The sequence below is a fragment of the Sceloporus occidentalis genome, unplaced genomic scaffold (genome assembly GCF_023333645.1).
Source record: "Sceloporus occidentalis isolate IW3139 unplaced genomic scaffold, rSceOcc1.0.p SCAF_19, whole genome shotgun sequence".
Classification (NCBI taxonomy): Eukaryota; Metazoa; Chordata; class Lepidosauria; order Squamata; family Phrynosomatidae; genus Sceloporus; species Sceloporus occidentalis.
In genome coordinates this window covers 2,003,490-2,024,626 of record NW_028316999.1, presented here as the reverse complement: position 1 = coordinate 2,024,626, position 21,137 = coordinate 2,003,490, and the positions used below count along the sequence as shown (strand labels likewise).

The window sequence follows — 21,137 nt, the reverse complement described above, 5'->3', positions numbered from 1 at the left end:
ATTTGTACTTTTATTATTGTTCTAGCCCTCATTGATCTGGAATGATGTCCATAGATATCGATGTATTCCACTAACCCTAAGTTATTGGACTACAAAGTTAATAACTATTTTGGACCCTTAAAATATGACTGCTGAATTAGTTTTCGTTGCAATGAAATGTATTTTACGCTCCATAGAACATTGAGTCACGGTTAAAGGTGTCCCTTCCTGATGACCTGGGATCTGCTTTGACAGATGGAGTGGTACTGTGTCATTTAGCCAATCATGTCCGGCCTAGATCGGTACCTAGTATTCATGTCCCTTCTCCAGCTGTCGTAAGTATATATGTTTTGTGTGTGTGTGTGTGTATGTATACAATTTTTGCACACTAGAGACAGAGCAAGCATTTTCCAAAATCATATTTCTCTTTAATAGCCCAAACTCACCATGGCAAAGTGCCGACGGAATGTGGAAAACTTCTTGGAAGCCTGCAGGAAAATCGGTGTCCCTCAGGTATGTCGTTTTACACCGGTAACCAAAGCCTGCATTTGGTTATAGCACTCCCATAGAACACTTATTAACACAATGTTTAGACACTTTGGGTTTCTCATAGAGGTTGCGTTTTCTAGTATTCTCGGCTTAATTTCCTTATTCAGCAAAATAGCAATGAGGTGTTAAAGTAACATCCAATACAAAACATACTTGCCTTGGGTGAAAATCGCCCCCTCCTCTGCCAACTCCAGATAGCCTCCGCAGCACCAACCTTTTCCAGTTGTGTAATAGACGTTAATGATGCCATTCAGTACCATGGATATAGATTCCTTTGGTTTTTTGTTTTGTAGTTGTCTTTAAAAAAACAAACAAAATTGTATTGCATCATAAAGGTTTTTGCCTCTATATTAGTAGACCGTGACATGAACCCTTTTGTGAGTTATAGGACATTTAAAGAAGTCATTGACAATATTCCAATATCCTGGCTTTATTGAAATTATGCCCTGAGTGTTCTGAATCTGAAAGTTGTATTTATTATCTATAAAGATTAACTGCTTTGTGTGATTTTTCTGCTGGCCTGCTTCCTCCCCTTGGATCTAAATTCCGCAGTGATGTGACTCTAACTGCATGTCGATGTTTGCATGACTGACTCTGCGTTTTCTGTTTTTCCCTTCCTGCTCGCCCCTTCTGGACAGGACAAAGTTTTTCTCCCTTCAGACATTCTTCAACTAAACCTCTGCAGCGTTATGGGGACTCTGGAAAGTCTCCTCTCCTTTGGAGAAGGCTCACCAGCACCTGCTCTTCCCTTCCACCTTCTGGGCTTCGGGGTGTTTTACTGCACCCTCATGCTTCTCTTCTTCCTGCTCTATCGCTGGTTTCTTACCTTCTGGACACAGGCTTGAAGAGGGGGGGACCTTACAATGTATACCAACTAATCAGGGAATGGGATTAATGGGCTTTCCTGTTTCTGTTCTTCCACAAAGCTTTCTCTTAAAGCCCAATTTCAGCTTTCCATCTATTCCGTAACAAATGGTCAAGACAAAACTGACATCCAAGAACAAAGGTGTTAGAAGTGTAGCCTTTACAAGTATTGCGCATAGGTCCTGGTGAAGGGACAGTCTGAAGATCTACCACAAGCTCATTCATTTACTAATAACTGGACAGGCAAAAGGGGGCCTTCAACTCCTCCTGCTTGCAACCTGATGCCTATTAGAAAGGGATTTAACTATTTTACCCCATCCATGCTACCGATTATTTTCACACCCGCCCTTGTAGGAAGGAATCGGAACCTACAAGTGGTGAACAGTAATGGGCTGCTTATATGGAAATAGTTGTAGCCTTATTTTTTTTAGCTTTTCACATCTGTTTGCACTCCTGTACCCGGGCCAAGTACTTCCTAGTATTCAGCATAACATGGTTTGGTGGTTATGAGATCCATATGGAGCTAACCTATACCAAAGGCTTATAAAATATCAGGAATGAACACGTGTGCTATATTTTGAGCTAACATGCACTAATATTTTCTACAGGCCTATGTATCCTTGCTGTGAATAGTGACATGCTGTGATTACCCAGTGCCTTCTAATTACCTTAACAAAGCCTAGCTGTAAATTTTTTCATAGTTTGTGGCTTAAGAATGAAGGCTGTACTGGAAAACTGACAATGCCAAGCATGGGAATCCAGAATATGCCACTTCCAAAAACAGACCAGAGCTACATCAATAACTTGGGGCCCAGGGCCCCTGTCAGTGGCGTGCAGACTGTACAGCTCTATGGGGCCCAGCCTTGGGAACCCTCATAGCCCCACTTCGGACTTGTAACATGGGAGCTCTGGGGGAAGGGATTGTTGTGTGTTAATTAAAATTAATCAACCCCATGGAAAGGATCCTCTATCTTTTTAAAACTTTTTAAGGGTCTTATTTATTTATTTTTTTCAAATTGGAAAAACAGAGGGGTTAGGGATTTTTTTGTTTGTTTTCATCATGGGCCAGGACACAGTTGAGGCCTGTGCTCTCAGCTGATACTGGGAAACCTCTGATGGCAGCCTTAATTTGGCCTCCTGACTTTCTGTATATTCCTAACCAGGAGGTTAACGTGACAGCTTTGTTACTAATGTCCTGTCCTTAAGCAACTGCAAACATAAAGTCTTTGGGAAACCTCTGATAATGTGGTTTCACCATAAGTAATCTCCAATGAATGGGCACTCATTCAGTTTCTTGTTTCGTATAGAAAGTAGACGTGTATGTATATAATGCTTTGTTACATAATTTAAGAGCTATCGCTTCCCTTTAAGAAAGAGGAAACTGGTCTCTTTGAGACCCTAAAAATCCACATATAAGTGTGTACTGGTTGTGTCAGTGTCCCAGCAGTAATTATCCAACACTAAACATTTTCAGTGATACATCAAGTTCAGGTTACAACCTGGACAACTTCCAATTTGTATTTGTTACCATATTCCTGTGTTACCACCTAAACTGTATGCTAAGGAAAATCAGACCCTTGTCTCAGGAATCTGTTTCCTCTTTACAAAAGAAGTAAGGTTAACATCTCTTGATATCTGGTGTTGAGCTATGACCATTCCAACATAAAGCACCAAACTGGCCAAGTACTGAATAGTGTATTTTTTGTAATTGTCAGCAAGGGTGCCTTAAAGCATCATGACTGTTAAGCTTACTCTGTACTTTAGCGACAGAACAAGGTACTTCAGGTGAGAAGTTCCACCTGAAGTTATAATGCAAATTACTTCTGAGTATTTCATTGCAGTAACAGTGTTACTCTAGGCAGTGCTCTGATATGCTATGCTCCCTCTTTTGTATCTCCAGTGCCACTTGCACTTTTTTGCTTTTCTTTTCGTAAATAAATTTTGCTAAAGACTGCGCATGACGCTCTTTTCTCTTGTGTCCTTCATTCTTTCGCTTTCTGGGCTGTTAATGGAGTTGTTTCTGCTTACATCCTCACACACCTTCGGCTTTTTCTGTCTTACATAGACATATGTGGTACATTACAAATATACTTCGACTACGAGTCCTTCACTCAATGATAGAAAACTGTTGTCGCTAATTTTTTTTTTTTTGGTAGATTTTAATCTGTTCTATCATGAATATTGGATTGTTTTTCTTTTTATGCATTTTGTTGCATTTTGGTGTGTGTTGCTTGTTTATTTTGTTACTGTTTTATTTTGATTTCTATCATTTAGTCTTTTTGTTTTCTGTTTTTGTTGTCCCTTCTTCACTGCCCCCCTGTGTAGGATCGTCTGTGTCTGCCTCCCCACATTCTTGAAGAAACCGGATTGGTGGAAGTGGCAGGAACTGTGCAGGCCCTGCTGGATTTAGCCCCACCAAAGCATCTGTCCCCAACCACTGTTTGACTCCCCAATCGGTCCCAGGATTCGGACCTCATGTATTGCTCCAGTAACCCATCATCACTACTATACAGGCGTGCTGTAGGGCATAATCAATAGGAGACATACCACATTTTAACATAAGCATATGTTCACACTTTTTTTTTTAATTACTTTTTAAGAATTCTACTTTTTTTTATACCCAGCCACTGCCCTGTAAACACTCCTGACAGCCTAAGCACTTTGTTTTTATTGTATGCTTTTTTTTTTGCCTTTCAAAAGATCCCATGTTAGGCTCTATCACACTGTTCTAGACCCACTTGACGTGAAAGTTAAAGGACTAATAGAGGAGGTGCAATAATTTTTGTCTGCTACAGTGATGGGTCATAGTGTGATTTTCTGTAAAGAATTTTAGGACTGGTTTTACGCCGCTCACCATGTGGAAAATCTCTAGCATAATACCCCGATATGCCAGACGGGACTTCTTTGGAGCAAAGATGGAGAAGAAACTGTACGGTCAACCATCCTTCGTGTGTTTATCAGAGAACTTCACGGTGTACAATGTAATCGGCAGAATGAGGGCAGAAGTAATTGCATGAGAATACTGACTATTTACAAGCATCGGGGCCCGTAACTTTCTTTAATGGGTGGCTCAGCCGGATATTTCTTTTGGGTCTTGGTAACCCTGAATGATTTATCGGGTGTCTGTTATATTTCAGGGACAGTATAGGTTGATTTTATTTATGATTTTATTTATTTTTATTTTGGTTTTTATTGGGGTTAGGACACGCCATCTCTGAAAACACATCTGTATGTGGGCTAAACTGAGTCAGAGCTGGATGATACCTGTATAAATAATACTTTGCCTCTGCCTTTGTAAATATATTCTTTAGAATTTAGCAATGAGGTCCATACACTTATAATTCTGACTGGGTATGTACAGATATGCCTTAGGAGCTTTGGGTGTCTATGTAAAAAGTTGTTTTTAGTTTGGACTTAAAATATATAAATTGCAATTCTTCCCCAACCTCGTCCAGCTTTTGTCCTTTATGGATTTATATTCTCACAGTACATATAGTGCTTTTTATCATCGGTGGGTAGCCCAACACTCGTGTACACGCCCAGGTAAGTTCATCATTCATGTGTTCATCAGAGGACGAAAATTCATGGTGTGTGTGTATAATATATATAATATTACAAACACATATAAATAGATTAAACCCAGTGTTTATTAATATTAAGCTTCCCCCCAGTTAATCTGTAATGTAAAAAAATGAACTTTTACAGTCTGATTTTTGTTCATTACACAAGCTGTATATTGCCAAACATCACAACCAAAACTGATTTGTCTTTTGTAGCCTTTCATATTTTAATTTTTTCTGTATTTCTGAACCTTATTTGAGATTTTCATATGCAGTACCCTGTCATTTTTAACTAGAACGTCAAAAATAATTTGACTGTTTCTTTAAACAGAGAAAAGGTGTTTTCCATTGTCTAGCTAGTCGTGCTTTACGTAATACACATTTTTTATATATGAGATAGTGGTTAGTAACCAGTTAATCTTTCATGCGTTTCCCAGACACAAATACATATGTGTGTGTTTAATACATTATGCCAGTGTATACATTAAGTGTCCTTTGAATGTAAAATAGTTCTGTGTTACAAAGCTACAGCAGTACTATAGAGATGTTAACTGACAATCATGTGATGAGTTAATTCGTTGACTCTTCCTCTTCCCAGTGTTCTCACGGTCATATGTCAATTATATAAGTATATGGCTTTTATTTTTAGGGCCTAGCATAAATTACCTTATTCTGATATAATATACGTCACAGGGCTTTTATGGAGTGAACTCGGTTCATATCCCAGAGCTGTGGCTGTAATGCACAGTTAGGTTTCTCCATTCAGAAAAGTATGTTCCTAGATGCATTCTTCACAGCTGGTTTACCCTCCCTGTGAAATGGTTTACACGCAATTAAATTGTAAGCGTGCAGATTAGCACAAACATAGATGTTTTCATGTACAAAATGCCATTCTGCATTAGATTCTACTGTAAAATAGACAATGAGTTCTTTGTAGCAGATGTAATATATTTGTGTAGTTCAAAAAGCAAATGTCCATTTGATGTCAATATACAAAGCGGCTTGATTCTTCCTTGTGTATTTCTGGAATTATGTGCCCCTGGACATGAACTGTAGCCTTTGAACTGATGATACGCGCATCTTCATTGACAGCCCCATACAATGTATTAAAAGTAAAGTCCAAGCAGCTTTTCCCTGGGAGATGCGGCTTGGCTACCTACCTGATAGCTGCCTCCTGATGTAAGTGTACGTTGGGGGTAATTGCTGCTCATGCATTCGCCAGGTATTCGTGTCCCTTTGTAAATATATTTGTGTGGAATTCACTGCTTTTATGTGGTACTAACCAGGCTTTTTTTATTTTTTTTTTGGAGAGGCTTCCTTGGATGGGCCTTTATAATGTGTAGTTGTGAGAGCTGAAGTGTTCAACTCTCTTCCAAACTAATAGTTGGGTAAGCATACTGATTTTTTTGGTTCCCAGCTGAAAAATTGAATTTGACCCAGTGCCTGCTACTCTTCTCATTCATGTGACCTAAATGTAGAAACTTAAAGTTGGCTAAATTGGGTTGTGCTGGGAATCCAGATTCCATCAGAAGACATTCGTAAATTAACAGGGACAAGGCCATTCTTTTGATAATCATTAATTTGAGGTTGATAATTCCTTTTGAACGTTTTTTAAGCATTATCTTCTCTTTATCATAAAAATGGCTGCAGGGAAGACTACACATTTTCATCGGTACCATCTATTTGTTTTCCCGTTTTTGGAGTTTATCTAGTGGATGTTATACCATATTGCGACTTGTCAACTGTACATATGACGGATGTACTAATGTTGATTCACTGCCTCCCGTTTATGTTGCCAAGGTGCTAGATTAACATCTTGGCTATATTGAGTTTAAGAATATTTACGACACACTTTTATCCAAATGTAGGATTAGAAATTTTGTCCAATGGGTTTTAAATTATGTTTGTATAATTGGGAATAGTTAAAAAAAAATAATGGGTAAAATATACATGTACAGTTAAAAATGACAAAATGGGGATTCAAAACCTGTAAATTCAACTCCATTCATATGTGCAAGTTTATGTAAATACATTCCATACTTTAAGAATGTATAAAAAATATATATATATAAACTGTCAAATCAGTTTTGTCTTGATATCGGATAACGGTATTTTCCGAGTCAAGTAATCTGGTAATTTGAAATAAAACCTACATTTTCAAGTATCGAGTCTTGTTTCTGTTTTTTCTCTGTTGCCGTAAGTCATCTTACAGGCGAGTAGCGTGTTTCAATTCACTGACTTCACCATGTATAAAGATCAACTCCAGATCATTTCATCAACAAGAACAGTTGAACTGGCCCTGTGCATACTTAATGTGTGTGGATTTGTAGAACGTTGTCTCTTCGGTTTAACTATGTGTTATAAGAGGGCTCGGTTCTTTTCGCGCAATAAACTGGTAGGGCTGGCTGCTTTGAATTTATATTCAAGTCTGACGTTGTAGTATTTGATTCCCGTGCAAACTACCAGTTTAATAAATTCCTTTTTGTATCTGGGTAAAAAGAGACGCATATTTTTCTTGCCAATAAGAATAGTAGTGCCCTCCCCCAAATAACACTGTATGTTTCATTGCTCACTATATAAAAAAAAAAAAAAAAAAAGCCCTTGCAAATTAGAATGCAGGGACCCGATTCCATTGATTAAAAGAGACCAATTGAAATGGGATAGTCATGTTTTAATTCGAGCTATGAGCATTGAATAGCACAGTTTCAGCTTGACATCCATGCTACGAGAAGAATGCATGTCTGATTTTTACAGGTTTTCATAGAGTCCTGGCTCCTTGTTTACGTTCAATTAGCTAGTTGATTAGTTATTTCTTCTTCTTTCCTGCTTTTTTGGCTTTTCCTTTCTTTCCTTTGGCTTTCCCTTTCTTGTCCTTGGTTTTCTTGTAGGGTCCTAGCCCTCTTCGGACCATTGTTCCTCTCCACCAGGCTTGAATCTACAAAGAACTTATGTTAGCTCCTCATCTAATACATTAAATTATCTTGCCAGCTGATTAAATTGCTTATTTTTTGCACAAATTTGCAATGCATTTAACTCTGTTGTTATAGATGGTTTTTTTTCCTTTGTACCACAAAACTTAGCTGTATATAATGGCACTTCAGGTGTTTTGGAAACCATCCCTAGTACTAGCAACACGTACCTTGATTGTGCTCTCCAGCTCAGTCTCTGCTTGCCTCTTCTGTTTCAGAGCGTTTTCCTTCTCCAAGCGATCTTCAATAATCACTCGCTCATAATCTTCATACTTAATGAAGTATTAATAAAATGCATTAATATTAAAATGCATCCCAGCATGCACTCTGCTCTATAAGTAAACCTCTACTGATGAGCCTGCATAGGTAACATGCAATGACTTCCATTTTTAAAAGTTAATTAAGCCAGTATTACCCTAAAAATGCACTTAGAGACCTGTGCTACTCCACAGGGTACAAATCATAGCGATATATTTTTAAATGATGAATATATTAGAAACGGTGACGGAGCTACTAAAATTTGAAAACCAATAATAAAATATAAAATGCAAAAATATAAGAATAGGCCACTCAACAGGTGAGTGTAGCAACTCTTATTACACTTTTACATATAAAAGTAAAAAGGAAAAGCCTAGTGTAATATAAAAATGTGTCAAACAACAATACAAGAATATACTTAATTATATGACCGTGTGTAAGTATCCAAAAAATGCATAATTCTTCCAGATAAATGTATTAAAGTGCAACTCCACTTTACGGAGCAAACTCATTTGCTCACTGAAATGCTGAATAAATGATCCACGATAGTTATAGGCAGACCAAGGGTTAAATGTGAAGACCTCCAATCGAGCATTCAAGAAGAGGATTCCAAATATGCAAATGAAAATTTAAAAAAGTAATCCAAAAGATCATATTTATTGTAACAAAAAGGTTTACGAGAATAAATGTGAAACCATGGGGAGTCTCAAATATAGGGTGTTGGAGAGAGGTTTTGATCTAAATTATGAGTATTTGGATTATTAAAGCTGTCGCGCTCGTTGTGATGAAAGGGGTCGTCATTTTAAATGTTCTTTAATGTCACAATTCTTAACTTCATATAAAAAAAAATTTAACAGAAAAAAATATACAGTAGCTACTTTAGAGTCAATGGTAATGCGGCTATTGCTTCACAGTATGCTAAATGCGATTGGTTGGGGGTATATCACGTTATCAAAACATCCCATGTAGAGAAATGTGTACCCATGGTAATAAATATAAAGTACCAACATCTTCCACATGGATTTACTGGGAGCCCGCGTCTATCAAGCAGGTTTCCTTGTACTATGGGTATTGGCTTGCATCGGTGCATTCTGTTCTACTTACTCCCAGTTATGCTGTTCCATTTAATATCTTGCTCATTTATTAATAAATTATAGCAACACAATGTCTTTTTCTTACCTGCTTGGCCAGATCCTGCAGTAGTGTAAGATCGTTAGCTCTTGCGGACTTCAAATTATTCAGTTCAGTCTGTTTCTCCTCAGTATCTTTGTCATATTTCTCCATCCAGTATTCAAGTTTCTCCTCCAGCTCCTGATGACAAACAATCAATCGAATACAACAGCCATGAGTTTCATTCTAGGTGTTAGTGAAAGCTAACCCTATAAGATGCTTAGAGAAAATAAAATGGCATAGCGTTTCTAATATGGATGGTATAGATGAACAAACTATCCATGTCAACAACATTGGTTGAAGCTGAGGGATCGCCTTCCTATATAATTAACTAGCTGTAATTACAGAGAAGAACGCGAATGTGGCATTTAAGGTCTGTCATAGCAGTGTGCAGTTTCATAAATACACTCCATTAGGGTAGCGAAACCTGGCTTTTCACACTGAAAAATACTTTTCTAAATGCACCAAAACACTGTCACTAGGGTAGTTGGCATCATTGAGGTTGGGTTTATTTACTTTTCATTATGAAGGGGCCAACACTGGCAAGCTTCTCCAGCAAGAATGGCCCTGTATAAGGTAATGTTGGCAGCCTGCATAACCCCTCTAATAACACCTTTGCAAAGTGCCTTCTCTGTTTTCATGCCATTAAATTTTTCAATAACAGGTTATGGTGGGTTTAAAATTGATGGAAAACCCTTCCACCTAAAATTAAGAAGATAGCAGAAGCATTATTGAGCGCTCATCTACATCCACCAGACAAACCAGAAGGCTTGTTTCTTCCCTCAGAAATCTGGTGCTGCTGCCACAATCACAAGGAATTCACAATTTCACAATGACATTTTCCAATCGCACATATGTAAATACAGTGTGATTTATTATTACTCACGTGCTGATGCTGCCTCAGGAAATTATCGATCTCCATATGGACTCTGATCTCCTCGTCCGTTTTATCCTTAACAGCCTGTGAATAAGGCAAATACAAACAGTCAAGGAGAGGACTAATGTGTCTAGAAGTGGATGTCGATTGTGGACAGTTTGCAGATGGACTCAGCCAAGACTCCCTGATTAGCGGAGGATGCTAATCCATTTAATCACAGTTTGTCAAGTTGCATGACAATTGGGGAATGCCAAACAAGACTTTTGTAAACTTGAAAAAGTGCCAAGCGCCACGACAAACATATCACAATATTCACTCTGCTCCTCATATTGTCAATTAAGTATAACCCCACGAGCTTTGTTTTATGATTACCGCCTCAAATATTCATCAATGTGTGTCATATAGAGATACTGAGATTTCAAATTGTGCGGATAAGTTGACAACATGTAAGAAACATGACATTATCCTATTAGGTGTGTCTTTCTGTGACTTCACTCTTCTGGGGTCTATTCAATAATGCAGATGTATGCAGATAAGATGCATCTCCACCAAAAAGATGAAAGGTTATCAACATGCAGCCTGGAAGGCAAAACTAATGGTCAAATAGTAAAATGCCCAATACACATTTAGCAAAAAACAAGCTCCGTATGCGTTAGTCCTGTCCACTGCATCAAAGGCCACCAGACATGATGTAAATGCTGCCTAAAGTCCTTTATTTTAGACACTCTCGAATTGGAAATAAACCACCGAGCTTTCAGGTTGTTTTTCAGAGCAGCCCTGTATATAAGTTCAGTGCTTTTGACTGTAGCGCAGAGATATGAGAGGTGATAATGGCACAAAGCCCTGTACTGTTACCACTGTATGTTGTTGGTACTGACCTGAAGCTCTTTTTGCAGGTCAGATTCTGCGATGTTGCATTTTTTTTGAGTTTGAGATACTTGCAGCTCTGTGTCCTTCTTGACATACTTGTCCTCCATACCAGTCTTTGCTTTCATCTCCTGCAGCTGATCTTTCAGGTGAGCAATGAGTTCAGTGCGGCTCTAAGAAAGACAAACCAGGTCTGAGGTGTACAGATTGAATAAGCAGTAGATACCCAGCAGCCTCATGGCTCACACACTCCTTGTAGATTCGATCCACTCTTAATTCCTTTTCATCAAAATTACCTGCATCTCCATCTCTTTTTCCTTCTTGACATCCTGCAGCTGCTTCTGTAGTGACTTTATCTTCTTCCTTCCCTCTTCTTCTCTGCAAAACGAGCACAGAATCAAGTAGACCGAAGCCTACTAAGCACAAACACGTGCAGGTAGACTTGGGGGCAAGTCCTGTCATTTACCGATACACGAATGATCAAGTGGTACAAGATTGCCAAGCATATGATGCATCAACAGTTTGTTAATGAATATAATGAGAAACTAATAAATATATCTCACTGCATGGATCTACCTTGTGCAGAAAAACCTCCTCATGCAGCAGATCCCCAGGATATAACAAGATCATACGTATAAATGCTGCAAATACAGTACTTAGGCAAGTTTGATTTCAAAAATAGACAAGTTAATAGTTTTAGTTTTTTTCTCATTTAAGAGAATGAACAGAATAAAAAACTAAATCAAATTTATATTTGGTATAACCACCCTATTTCTTTAAAACGGCATCAAATCTTCTAGGTACACTTGCACACAGTTTTTGAAGGAACTGGGTTGTTCCAAACATCTTGGTGTCTTGGTGAACAAACCACAGTTCTATTGATCTAAACAGCCTCAGTTGCATCTCTCTTTTCATGTAATTGACAATGTTGCGATCAGGGCTCTGTGGCCTGCAAACAGGTATTCTTGCACTGCCCTCCAGCCCTTCAGTGAACAAAACTTCTGGTACGGCCAAGTATTTCAAATTTTGACTCATCAGTCCAGAGCCCCTACTGCCAGTTCCTGTGTTTTTGTGCTAGACTAATTATCTTACCTGGCTATTGTGCTGCAGAAGTTGGCTTTCTTCTCCTTCTCCCTGGCCACGGCCTGCTGGAGGCTCTGAAAAGACCCTGAGACTTCCAGTTCCTTTAGCATGTCAGCAATGGTGTCTGCTGCAAACTGCCTTTTGGATAAGGGAAATGAAAGCGCAATTCACAATATATATTACAGGTGCTTAACTTTATTATTTCCGTGATGGCACGGACTTCATTATATTAACCATTCCAATTACAGATTGGGACAAAGGCATGCAACAGAGACTAAGAGATGAACCTGTGCTGTTGAGGTGCACATTCCTGCATGTAACATGTTAGAAAAACTAGGAATTTGGATGTGTTTTTCTTTCTAAGTAACCAGTAAATATGAATGAATGTCAAGACATCATAAACCAAACAATTATTCCTAAAACAAATGTAAATGAGTTACAAACGCAGGTCAAGCTGAAAATCTCTGTTGAGAAGACTGGGCTGTTGCGGCATCTTCTGATATCCGTTCTATGTTTCCCTACGTGTTTTGCCTCACCTGTCCATCTGGACCTTCTTCAGGTTGTCTGCTGTCAGAGGGCTTTGCTTCACAGCCCGGGTGAACTGCTCATTGCTCATTTTCAGCTTTCCGCTCGTTTCCTCCACCTGGCTTTTCAAATGTGCCAATTTATTTAATGGGGAAGGTGAAGTTATCTGAGCATCTAAACGTAATCCCATCAGCTCCTCAAATTTTCCCTCCAGGTGCCTCTGACTCTTTAGAATTTCACCAATTTCATTTCTCACCATCTGCAATAGCACGAGAAGAATAATACAATGACATATTCAGCTTTTCTCTCCTATTCACCAAAATGTACATTCCATGGTGAACATACTCTGATTTCACTGCATATTTAGTTGTATCTTAATGCACAGCCACCATAGGATATTAAACCCAGCACCGCATGTACTTCTGAGGAGGCTGGTGGTGGTGATTTGGGTCAGCATGGGCAGTGCCTTACTGTAATACACCCCATTCCAAACCAACCTCTTTGCTCTGCACAGCTTGCTTCTGTCCCTAATTGTTATTCTTTTCCCCTACTTACATAAGGATTTTGCCCTTGTATCCAGGGGAGCATGTAACACGCCCGGTGGCATGTAACACTAAGTGGCCCAGGACCCCCCATAACTAACAAGTATACACACAGACTAACATATACACACTAACACCCACGCTGACTCTAGCACACTTTTACAAATGCAACGCACCACAACCCACCACCACCACTCATCTTGCCCCTTGAGCCTATGCACTAATGCCGTGGGGCCGTGTAATGTCATGTTAGCCGTGCCCACTACCTAATTCTCCTCCCACTACCATACAATTTAACACTGCCCCACCCCTCTCAAAGCTGCACCCCCACAAGAACTCCGGGGATTCTGACCTGGCAAGTTCTCAGGTACGCATGAGGTTGTAAGGGACATAAACCACTAAATAAACCTATTAAATAAAGACACACACACTGCATTCTTGGATAAATCAGGCCGTGGCTTTTATTTAGTTCCACCAATATAACAACAACCATCAACTGTAACTTCTTCAACTCTGTAACCAATATAATATAAATAAACACAAGCCCTTGGCACAAGCCCAGAGCACCAGATGAACACTTTAACCTTGCCAACCGCCCTGAAAGCCAGCCAGCATAACAATATTCCAGTTCACCCCATAATAAATAGGGCAACTTTACCCCGATAAAAGCCACGACAAATGCGAATATAGAAATAACATAAGGGTGGGTGGGAGGGCGCATCTTCATCAACTCTTCCATGTTGACTCTTCGGCTCACCACTTCGCTACTGCTCACCAGACTCTAAAGTCAGTGCGGTAATCGCTCAGCGGATCGCCAGGTAAGTGAAAGCTCCCCTCAGAATGCACCTATTTATAGGTGCAATTCCCGCCCTTTAGCGCAGCGCGAGGCCCCCGCGCGGGCACCAAAAAAGCAGCACGAGCCACTCAAAAAGAGCGGCAAGGTGCTAGCGCAGGCGCAGATTAGATTAAAGTTATATAACCTATTTTTTTTTTTTTATATAACAAATGACCTGACCTTTCCCTGACCTATCTGCCTAACCTGCACATGCCCTAAATTAACCCTAACTTGTCCCCACAACCTCATGTCAGCCTGCCCTATTTGTTCAGGCTTTATCATGAGGTTGTAAGGGACATAAACCACTAAATAAACCTATTAAATAAAGACACACACACTGCATTCTTGGATAAATCAGGCCGTGGCTTTTATTTAGTTCCACCAATATAACAACAACCATCAACTGTAACTTCTTCAACTCTGTAACCAATATAATATAAATAAACACAAGCCCTTGGCACAAGCCCAGAGCACCAGATGAACACTTTAACCTTGCCAACCGCCCTGAAAGCCAGCCAGCATAACAATATTCCAGTTCACCCCATAATAAATAGGGCAACTTTACCCCGATAAAAGCCACGACAAATGCGAATATAGAAATAACATAAGGGTGGGTGGGAGGGCGCATCTTCATCAACTCTTCCATGTTGACTCTTCGGCTCACCACTTCGCTACCGCTCACCAGACTCTAAGGTCAGTGCGGTAATCGCTCAGCGGATCGCCAGGTAAGTGAAAGCTCCCCTCAGAATGCACCTATTTATAGGTGCAATTCCCGCCCTTTAGCGCAGCGCGAGGCCCCCGCGCGGGCACCAAAAAAGCAGCACGAGCCACTCAAAAAGAGCGGCAAGGTGCTAGCGCAGGCGCAGATTAGATTAAAGTTATATAACCTATTTTTTTTTTTTTTATATATAACAAATGACCTGACCTTTCCCTGACCTATCTGCCTAACCTGCACATGCCCTAAATTAACCCTAACTTGTCCCCACAACCTCATGTCAGCCTGCCCTATTTGTTCAGGCTTTATCATTAATGCAACATGTATATAGAAACACATGCAAAAACATACAAAGAATTACACGGGAATGCATGCATCTAACCATTCAGTGTGAGTTGCGCTTTAAAACAATATGGTTTATGTGATCACATGACATCCATTGTTTGCAGAGGGATCCCTGGACTACTATTTCATACATATGTACATGGCTATGAATAGTTTGCCTGCACTCCCTTCTGCTTCCAGATGCCAATATGATATCAGATCAGGGAGGGAACATTGACCCTGCCCCAGGCACCAGGAGCCCTAGTTACCATCTCTTAAAGACCACATGAAGGATTGTCCTCACAGTCTGGGGCGTAAGTCCAAAATATACAATACAAAATCGAAAATCACACACACAGTTCTCTTTATAAATGTGAACTATTCCTTTAATGCACTAAACTCTCACATATTCATCTATACATCTACCGTTCCAGATGTTGCTGAACATAATCCTCAAACACATCTTGGTTGGACAAAGCCTTTTTTATATATTAGACCGTATATTTGCTCTCCTTGATACAAGTAAATACATTTACAAATAAAAACCTTAAAAGACATTAAAAAACGCTACAAGACAAAAAAAAACAAAGCACAAGAGCAACTTGTACTGTAACTTACATCGCTGCGGCCATGATAAGAGACAGGCATAATATATCCCAGGACGGAGAGTTGGTCAAGACTGTCCTCAAGTACTGTGCACACCCGCAACGCATTCATCGTTGGTAATGAGACCATCTCATAAAGCTATTTAGAACCGAGCCCTACAAAAAATGAGAATAAACATTTATAGTAGATATAACAGATCTAGACACAAATTAAAATTGTATAAGTGGTATTATACACCCTCTTGGAAGCACTGTATGTGGGAACAGGTGCACACGGGACCCCCTAACACATGTACTTGCATACGAATCCGTGTTCAAATGCCGTGTTGGATGGTTTCTAAACGCACTTGTCGAAATTAAGACTTTCAAAAACCTAATTTAGAATGTCAGCTTCCTAATGTATTCATACCTACTGTGCCCTGATCAAAATGTCTGTTTACTATTGTACTCATAATATGACCTCACTTAGTGTACCTCTCCTTTGATATGCTGTGAGCTGTAAAGCACTAAGTACATTGTTGGGATTCAGTAAACAAAAATACATACATAATAAATCTATACACAAACATAACCTTCTCTACTAGTATCTAATACCAGTAGCGGGATCCATAACTAGTCTACACTAGCCTAAGCTAGTGACATAGCTAAGATGACATTAAGTGGACACATCTGGCAACAAGGTAGAGCTGATCTTAGAATCCATTTCTTGGATCGAATAATTACCTTTGCAGTGTTTTGTATACGTCAGACACAGGGTTCGTAAACGTGCTAATTTAAGGCAAAATACTATTTTAATTTTTTTGCAAATAATGTGCTAATTCTGAAAGAACTTTACCTGTGCCGTTAACTACTTGCCCCCACCTCCACACTTACATATATGTTTACACTGTGTTTCTATGGAGACGATAACCTCGCCCCCGGGGTCCTCTCAATCTCTGTAGACTACTAATGATCGGTTTGGTGTATAATATACATTATTGTCCGAGTAATACGTATTATTCCCCGTACCGGTCTGCGTGTGACACTACACTTTCAACATATGGAGTTCCGAATGACAGGTTTTTTTTCCCCGGCATATCCGTGGCCACCTCACGTCAGGGACGCAGGTGATGTCCCGGCATGCAACGCGCCGCCCCTTCCTTTTTCCCTCCATCTTGGATGCCAGTGCGGGTGAGCGGAGAGCCCTGTGTATTAAAGCTTTAAAATATTAACGGTCCCCGTATCCGGAGCTAGAGAATACAGATAGGACCGGGGGAAGCACCCAGTGCTGCGCTTACCGAGGCACAAAGCGAGGATGTACGTGCTGTGATGGCGAGGATATAGGGCGGATTGTGCTCACCGGGGGGAGGTCTCTGGCGATTACTTGTCTAAATTCCCGTGCCACGGCCCGGCTGGAGACCGGACTAGTTGTATAACACAGTGCTTCCCCGGGACACAGCGAGCTGCTGGCTGGAGCAGACCCTGGGTTTTGCCCCGGTACTAGTCCCTCTTGCAGGTCCATGCTGTCGCCTAACTCGTATAGTGTAGGGTATGCGTGCGGCTCTTGGGCCGCTTATATTGCTCCTAATAGCGTATATGTGAAGGCGGGTATTTGTCTCGATGTAATTCCGATGCTCCCCGCTGTCTGTAAATCTAAATGCTGGGTTATGTGGCAGGACCTGGTGTAGGACTCTTTGCATGCCTGGCAGGCCTTGTGGAAACGAGTGTGTGGAGCAGCACTAGGGGGATGTGCATTAAGCTAAAAAGTTAATCATAGAAGTTACCCCATCGCCCGTGTGTATATATCGGACTGGCTCGGGATTTATGCATGTGCATTCAGTACTGAGTATAGTTGACATGTGTGGCTAGCAAAGGTTAAAATGTGTGCCCGGTGCGGACCATGGCACCCGTGCTGTAGGTTATGGGGTATGCTGGCGCTGTATAGCGTTACTGTCGCTTGGTTTGAAGCTATTGTTCGGGATATAATGGTTTTCTGGTACTGTAGGGCAGGTAGCGTAGGTGCATCCGTTTGTAACTCATTGGAGTAATGTTTGTAGATCTGATCCGACGTTAGATGAGTGTGGAGTTGATCACAAGTTTACTTTGGGGGGGGGAAGCACCATGGTTCTTAAGTGTGTGTTTTGGTGTGAATATAACATCTTTCTGTACATATTGTGGGGTCTAACATACTGTGTTTTCACATTTACAGTACAGCACCAGGATTATAGAAACCCGAAATGTCTGGGAGGTATGTATGGGAATGATGTGTGGGGAAGTGGGCAATTCCTCACTGATGTCTTCACTTATTCTATTTTGGTTTTTCTCCCCCACAGACTCTGGTGTAAAGCCACTTTTGCTGGCTACAAGAGAGGTCTCCGAAACCAGAGGGAGCACACAGCCCTCCTGAAGATTGAAGGAGTCTATGCTCGTGATGAAACAGACTTCTATTTGGGCAAAAGATGTGCCTATGTGTACAAAGCAAAAAAGTGAGTGTATTTTGTTCCAGCTTGTGTATGCATATTTTAATGTGTGGTTCCAAGGTCGTGTGCGCAGATTTGTGGATTAAGCGCTCTGACGTTTATTGGGCTAGAGATGCAGCATATTAATTGCTGCACATTACATTGTTATGCAACTCCCTGGGGATCAAAAGACCTCCAGAGGAAATGCTGAACATTTTAACTATTTTGTAAAGTCTTGTTCTTGTACATACCCATAGAGATGTGTGTTGTGTTCAGTGACTATACTGGACCATGTAAACAGTTGGCTAACTTATCTTCCTTGTGGCGTTTGTCATTTCACTCACGCTTACCTTCTGCTCCTGGCATCTTGTTCTGTGTGTTAGCCTGTTGGGTAGCGCGCTTGGGTAGTTGACCTTTGAACCGCTATCATACTGTATTGGGAACAGTTGCTTTTGGGTATCGACTGGATATAATACAAATATTGAGGAAACTGGTAATATGGTCTTGACGAATGAAAATGTAGCGATTGTTACGTTAACAAAGGTTGAGAAGCACTGTGTTCGCTGTTTACTTTCACGATTGGCTGTTGCAAAGCAAGCAGCAATTTAAGTGCAATGAACAAGTTAGATATTTTATTTCCTCAAACGGCCATCATGTACTTTTCTGACAGTTTAACCAAATTTAGCTGATAGGACATCCATCCTGTATTGCAAAAAAAAACTGCAGGCCTTCCTGACCCCCACCGTACACAGTATGCTTCTTTTGGAATACGCAATGGAGATCTAACATATGCCTTCTAAAGCCTATTATCTTTTATTTATATAGTGCCAACAATTTATGCAGCCTTTCTTACAATACATTCAAGGGGTATGACAAGATGAGAATTGACAGATTAAAACTAACGGATATTTTAGGCAGAGAGGGCTTTACTTGCAAATTTACAATATGGAGTATGTTGTGTTACAAATGAACTGTTTGAGACAAGGCAAGTTAGTTTATGCCACAACCAGAGGGAGAGATGGTTGCAGGGAGAATGTCTTTATGCGTGATCTCATTTAGTTTGTTTTTTCTGTTAATACGAGTGTCCCCTAGGATATTAATCTTTGGGGTAAAGAGTTGGTCCTGCAGTGATCTTTCATGACACCAATGCATTTTGTTTTTAGCAATACAGTAACTCCTGGTGGCAAGCCTAACAAAACCCGTGTGATCTGGGGAAAGGTGACCAGACCTCATGGGAACAGTGGAATGGTCCGTGCCAAGTTTCGCTCTAACCTTCCGGCCAAGGCCATTGGACACAGGATCCGTGTGGTGAGTGGGCGCTGGAAGGCAGAAGTAATATATATGGAATCAATGATGTCAAACTCCAGGCCTTGAGAGGCGGAACTGGGACATATTTTCTGGATATCCTGGCATGCGTACTAGCAACTCAATCTGCATGGTTTGAACTGATTGAACCCTTCAGTTCAGTGCAAGGATTTAACTAAATTCCCGTCTATCGCTCTCAAGGCCTGTAGTTCTACACCGCTATCAACATATTTGTTCTGGAATAGTATCTTTAACACATGTAAGGAAAACATAAGCAAATTTTGTTGGAAGTAGCATGGTGTTTGTAATAACTGTTACAAGTAGTTTCATTTGAGTAGGGAGTAAGCTTAAATATTCTAAAATTTGGTTTTGTAGCTGTGGTTTAAAATTAAATGTTTTTTTTATTTGGTGTCCCTTGCCCAGGAACAATTCTGTGGCATGTTATGTAGGCTATTATGTATACAATATGCTTTAGAAGGGTGGTGGTTTTAATATACCTGTGTCAATTTTTAAATTGACTTGATGCTTCAGAGATGGGTAGCTAATAAAATGTTTAACAGAGCATCATACGTGTTATTGACCCACTAATTTTTTGTTTTTAAAACAAATGTTCCTCAATCGGGGTGAGGGTGACTTGTAACGCTTATTTTTTTTTTCTCCACAGATGCTTTACCCATCAAGAATTTAAATATTTTGAAAATAAAAAAAACTGTCTGGATCTTGAATTTGTGTTTTGGTAGTTTTTTCCCCCTCTTTTCTCCGTGCCTCTTGGCCAAGGTTTAGCTTGTGAATGACTTGGTGGGAAACAATTGTAGGTACAGGTTTCTGTGCCGAAAGACAAATAGAACTGTCCAGCTCCTTCATTCAGAACCATTTCAAGATGTGATTGGCCAGCCAACGGACTTGGAGGCTACTGTAGACACTGTTTGGAATGGTAAATGCAAGTCTTAACTAATCTAAGCTTAATGTAAAGTAAGCAAAGGAGTCCTAGAACTAAGCCTTGGGGTTTACCAATCGAGAGGGGAGAGATTGTTACTGGAAATTGAGATGCTAAAGTTGTTATTGGTAAGGAAGGAGAGTTCAGTGTATGGGAGGGTGCAGAGGCAGGGTAAGGCAGCGGGTGCACTGGACAAAAGTATGTGGTAGAGGCAGTAAGGTTGGTGGAAGGGGGTAATTGTAATAGGCTGAAGAAGGTGTTTTGGGGTTATGAAACGGGGAAAAGATTGGGAAGGTGGAGTAGGCTTCCTTAGCAAGGGTAAGAGCAGAGTAGTAGTAGAAACATAGCATGCGTTTATAGTGCAGACATAGAATGAGACTTCCATGAACTACGTTCAGCAGTGCAGGAACGTTGACGGTGTAGGTATAGAATCGTGCCAGGGTTGTGACCATGAGTCGTGAAGCGTGAGTAGTAGTTGGGGCTACAAACTGCAGAGCAGATGTGAGCATGGGGTTATAGAGGTAGCTATGTTAGGGCATGACATGTTTGAGAGGAGAGTTAAATGCCCAAGGATTTTGGCATGCCATACCTCAGAAACTAGAAGGCAAACAAATGTTCAAATTATTTCAGGCAACCGTGAAGAAGCAGCATAAGCAATGATAAAACATTTCCAGAAAAAAGTCAGGGCAGTGCTGTCAAAAGTGTCAGGGGGACAGTTTCTCCTTGGGCTGCGCC

General features: G+C 40.4%; 3 protein-coding genes across 3 annotated transcripts in view; 2 read left to right on the top strand and 1 right to left on the bottom strand.

The window, feature by feature from the left end:
- LOC149302289 (DISP complex protein LRCH3-like) overlaps positions 1-3,837 on the top strand; it is a 37,085-nt gene extending 33,248 nt beyond the window's left edge. Inside the window, exons 16-18 of the mRNA XM_089482400.1 lie at positions 177-314; positions 415-492; positions 3,718-3,837. Of these exons, the coding sequence (XP_089338526.1) occupies positions 177-314; positions 415-492; positions 3,718-3,837 (336 nt within the window). The remainder of the gene's footprint in view (positions 1-176; positions 315-414; positions 493-3,717) is intronic.
- A 3,921-nt stretch (positions 3,838-7,758) lies between these two features.
- LOC149302288 (dynein regulatory complex protein 9-like) lies at positions 7,759-17,223 on the bottom strand. The gene is made up of 10 exons (XM_089482398.1): positions 17,062-17,223; positions 15,736-15,861; positions 12,713-12,960; positions 12,186-12,314; positions 11,390-11,471; positions 11,105-11,266; positions 10,236-10,310; positions 9,359-9,490; positions 8,092-8,193; positions 7,759-7,887 (listed from the first exon to the last, which is right to left on the bottom strand). The coding sequence occupies exons 1-10, from the start codon at positions 17,221-17,223 to the stop codon at positions 7,759-7,761; spliced, it is 1,347 nt and encodes a 448-aa protein (XP_089338524.1).
- LOC149302287 (large ribosomal subunit protein eL33) lies at positions 16,876-20,184 on the top strand. The gene is made up of 5 exons (XM_089482631.1): positions 16,876-16,892; positions 17,911-17,949; positions 18,035-18,187; positions 19,324-19,468; positions 20,130-20,184. Exons 2-5 carry the CDS (start codon positions 17,939-17,941, stop codon positions 20,151-20,153), a joined length of 333 nt encoding a protein of 110 aa, XP_089338757.1. The 5' UTR covers positions 16,876-16,892; positions 17,911-17,938; the 3' UTR covers positions 20,154-20,184.
- Positions 20,185-21,137: the final 953 nt, after the last annotated feature.

Bases quoted from the DNA above. Each gene is read 5' to 3' on its own strand.
- LOC149302288 (XM_089482398.1), bottom strand. From the start codon at position 17,223: ATGGACCTGCAAGAGGGACTAGTACCGGGGCAAAACCCAGGGTCTGCT. The intron at 11,472-12,185 runs GTAAGATAATTA...CTCGTTTTGCAG, and splicing joins TTCTGCAGCACAATAGCCAG to AGAAGAAGAGGGAAGGAAGA. The intron at 9,491-10,235 runs GTGAGTAATAAT...GTTTGTCATCAG, and splicing joins TCCTGAGGCAGCATCAGCAC to GAGCTGGAGGAGAAACTTGA.
- LOC149302287 (XM_089482631.1), top strand. The intron at 18,188-19,323 runs GTGAGTGTATTT...TTTTGTTTTTAG, and splicing joins TATGTGTACAAAGCAAAAAA to CAATACAGTAACTCCTGGTG. The intron at 19,469-20,129 runs GTGAGTGGGCGC...TTTTCTCCACAG, and splicing joins TTGGACACAGGATCCGTGTG to ATGCTTTACCCATCAAGAAT.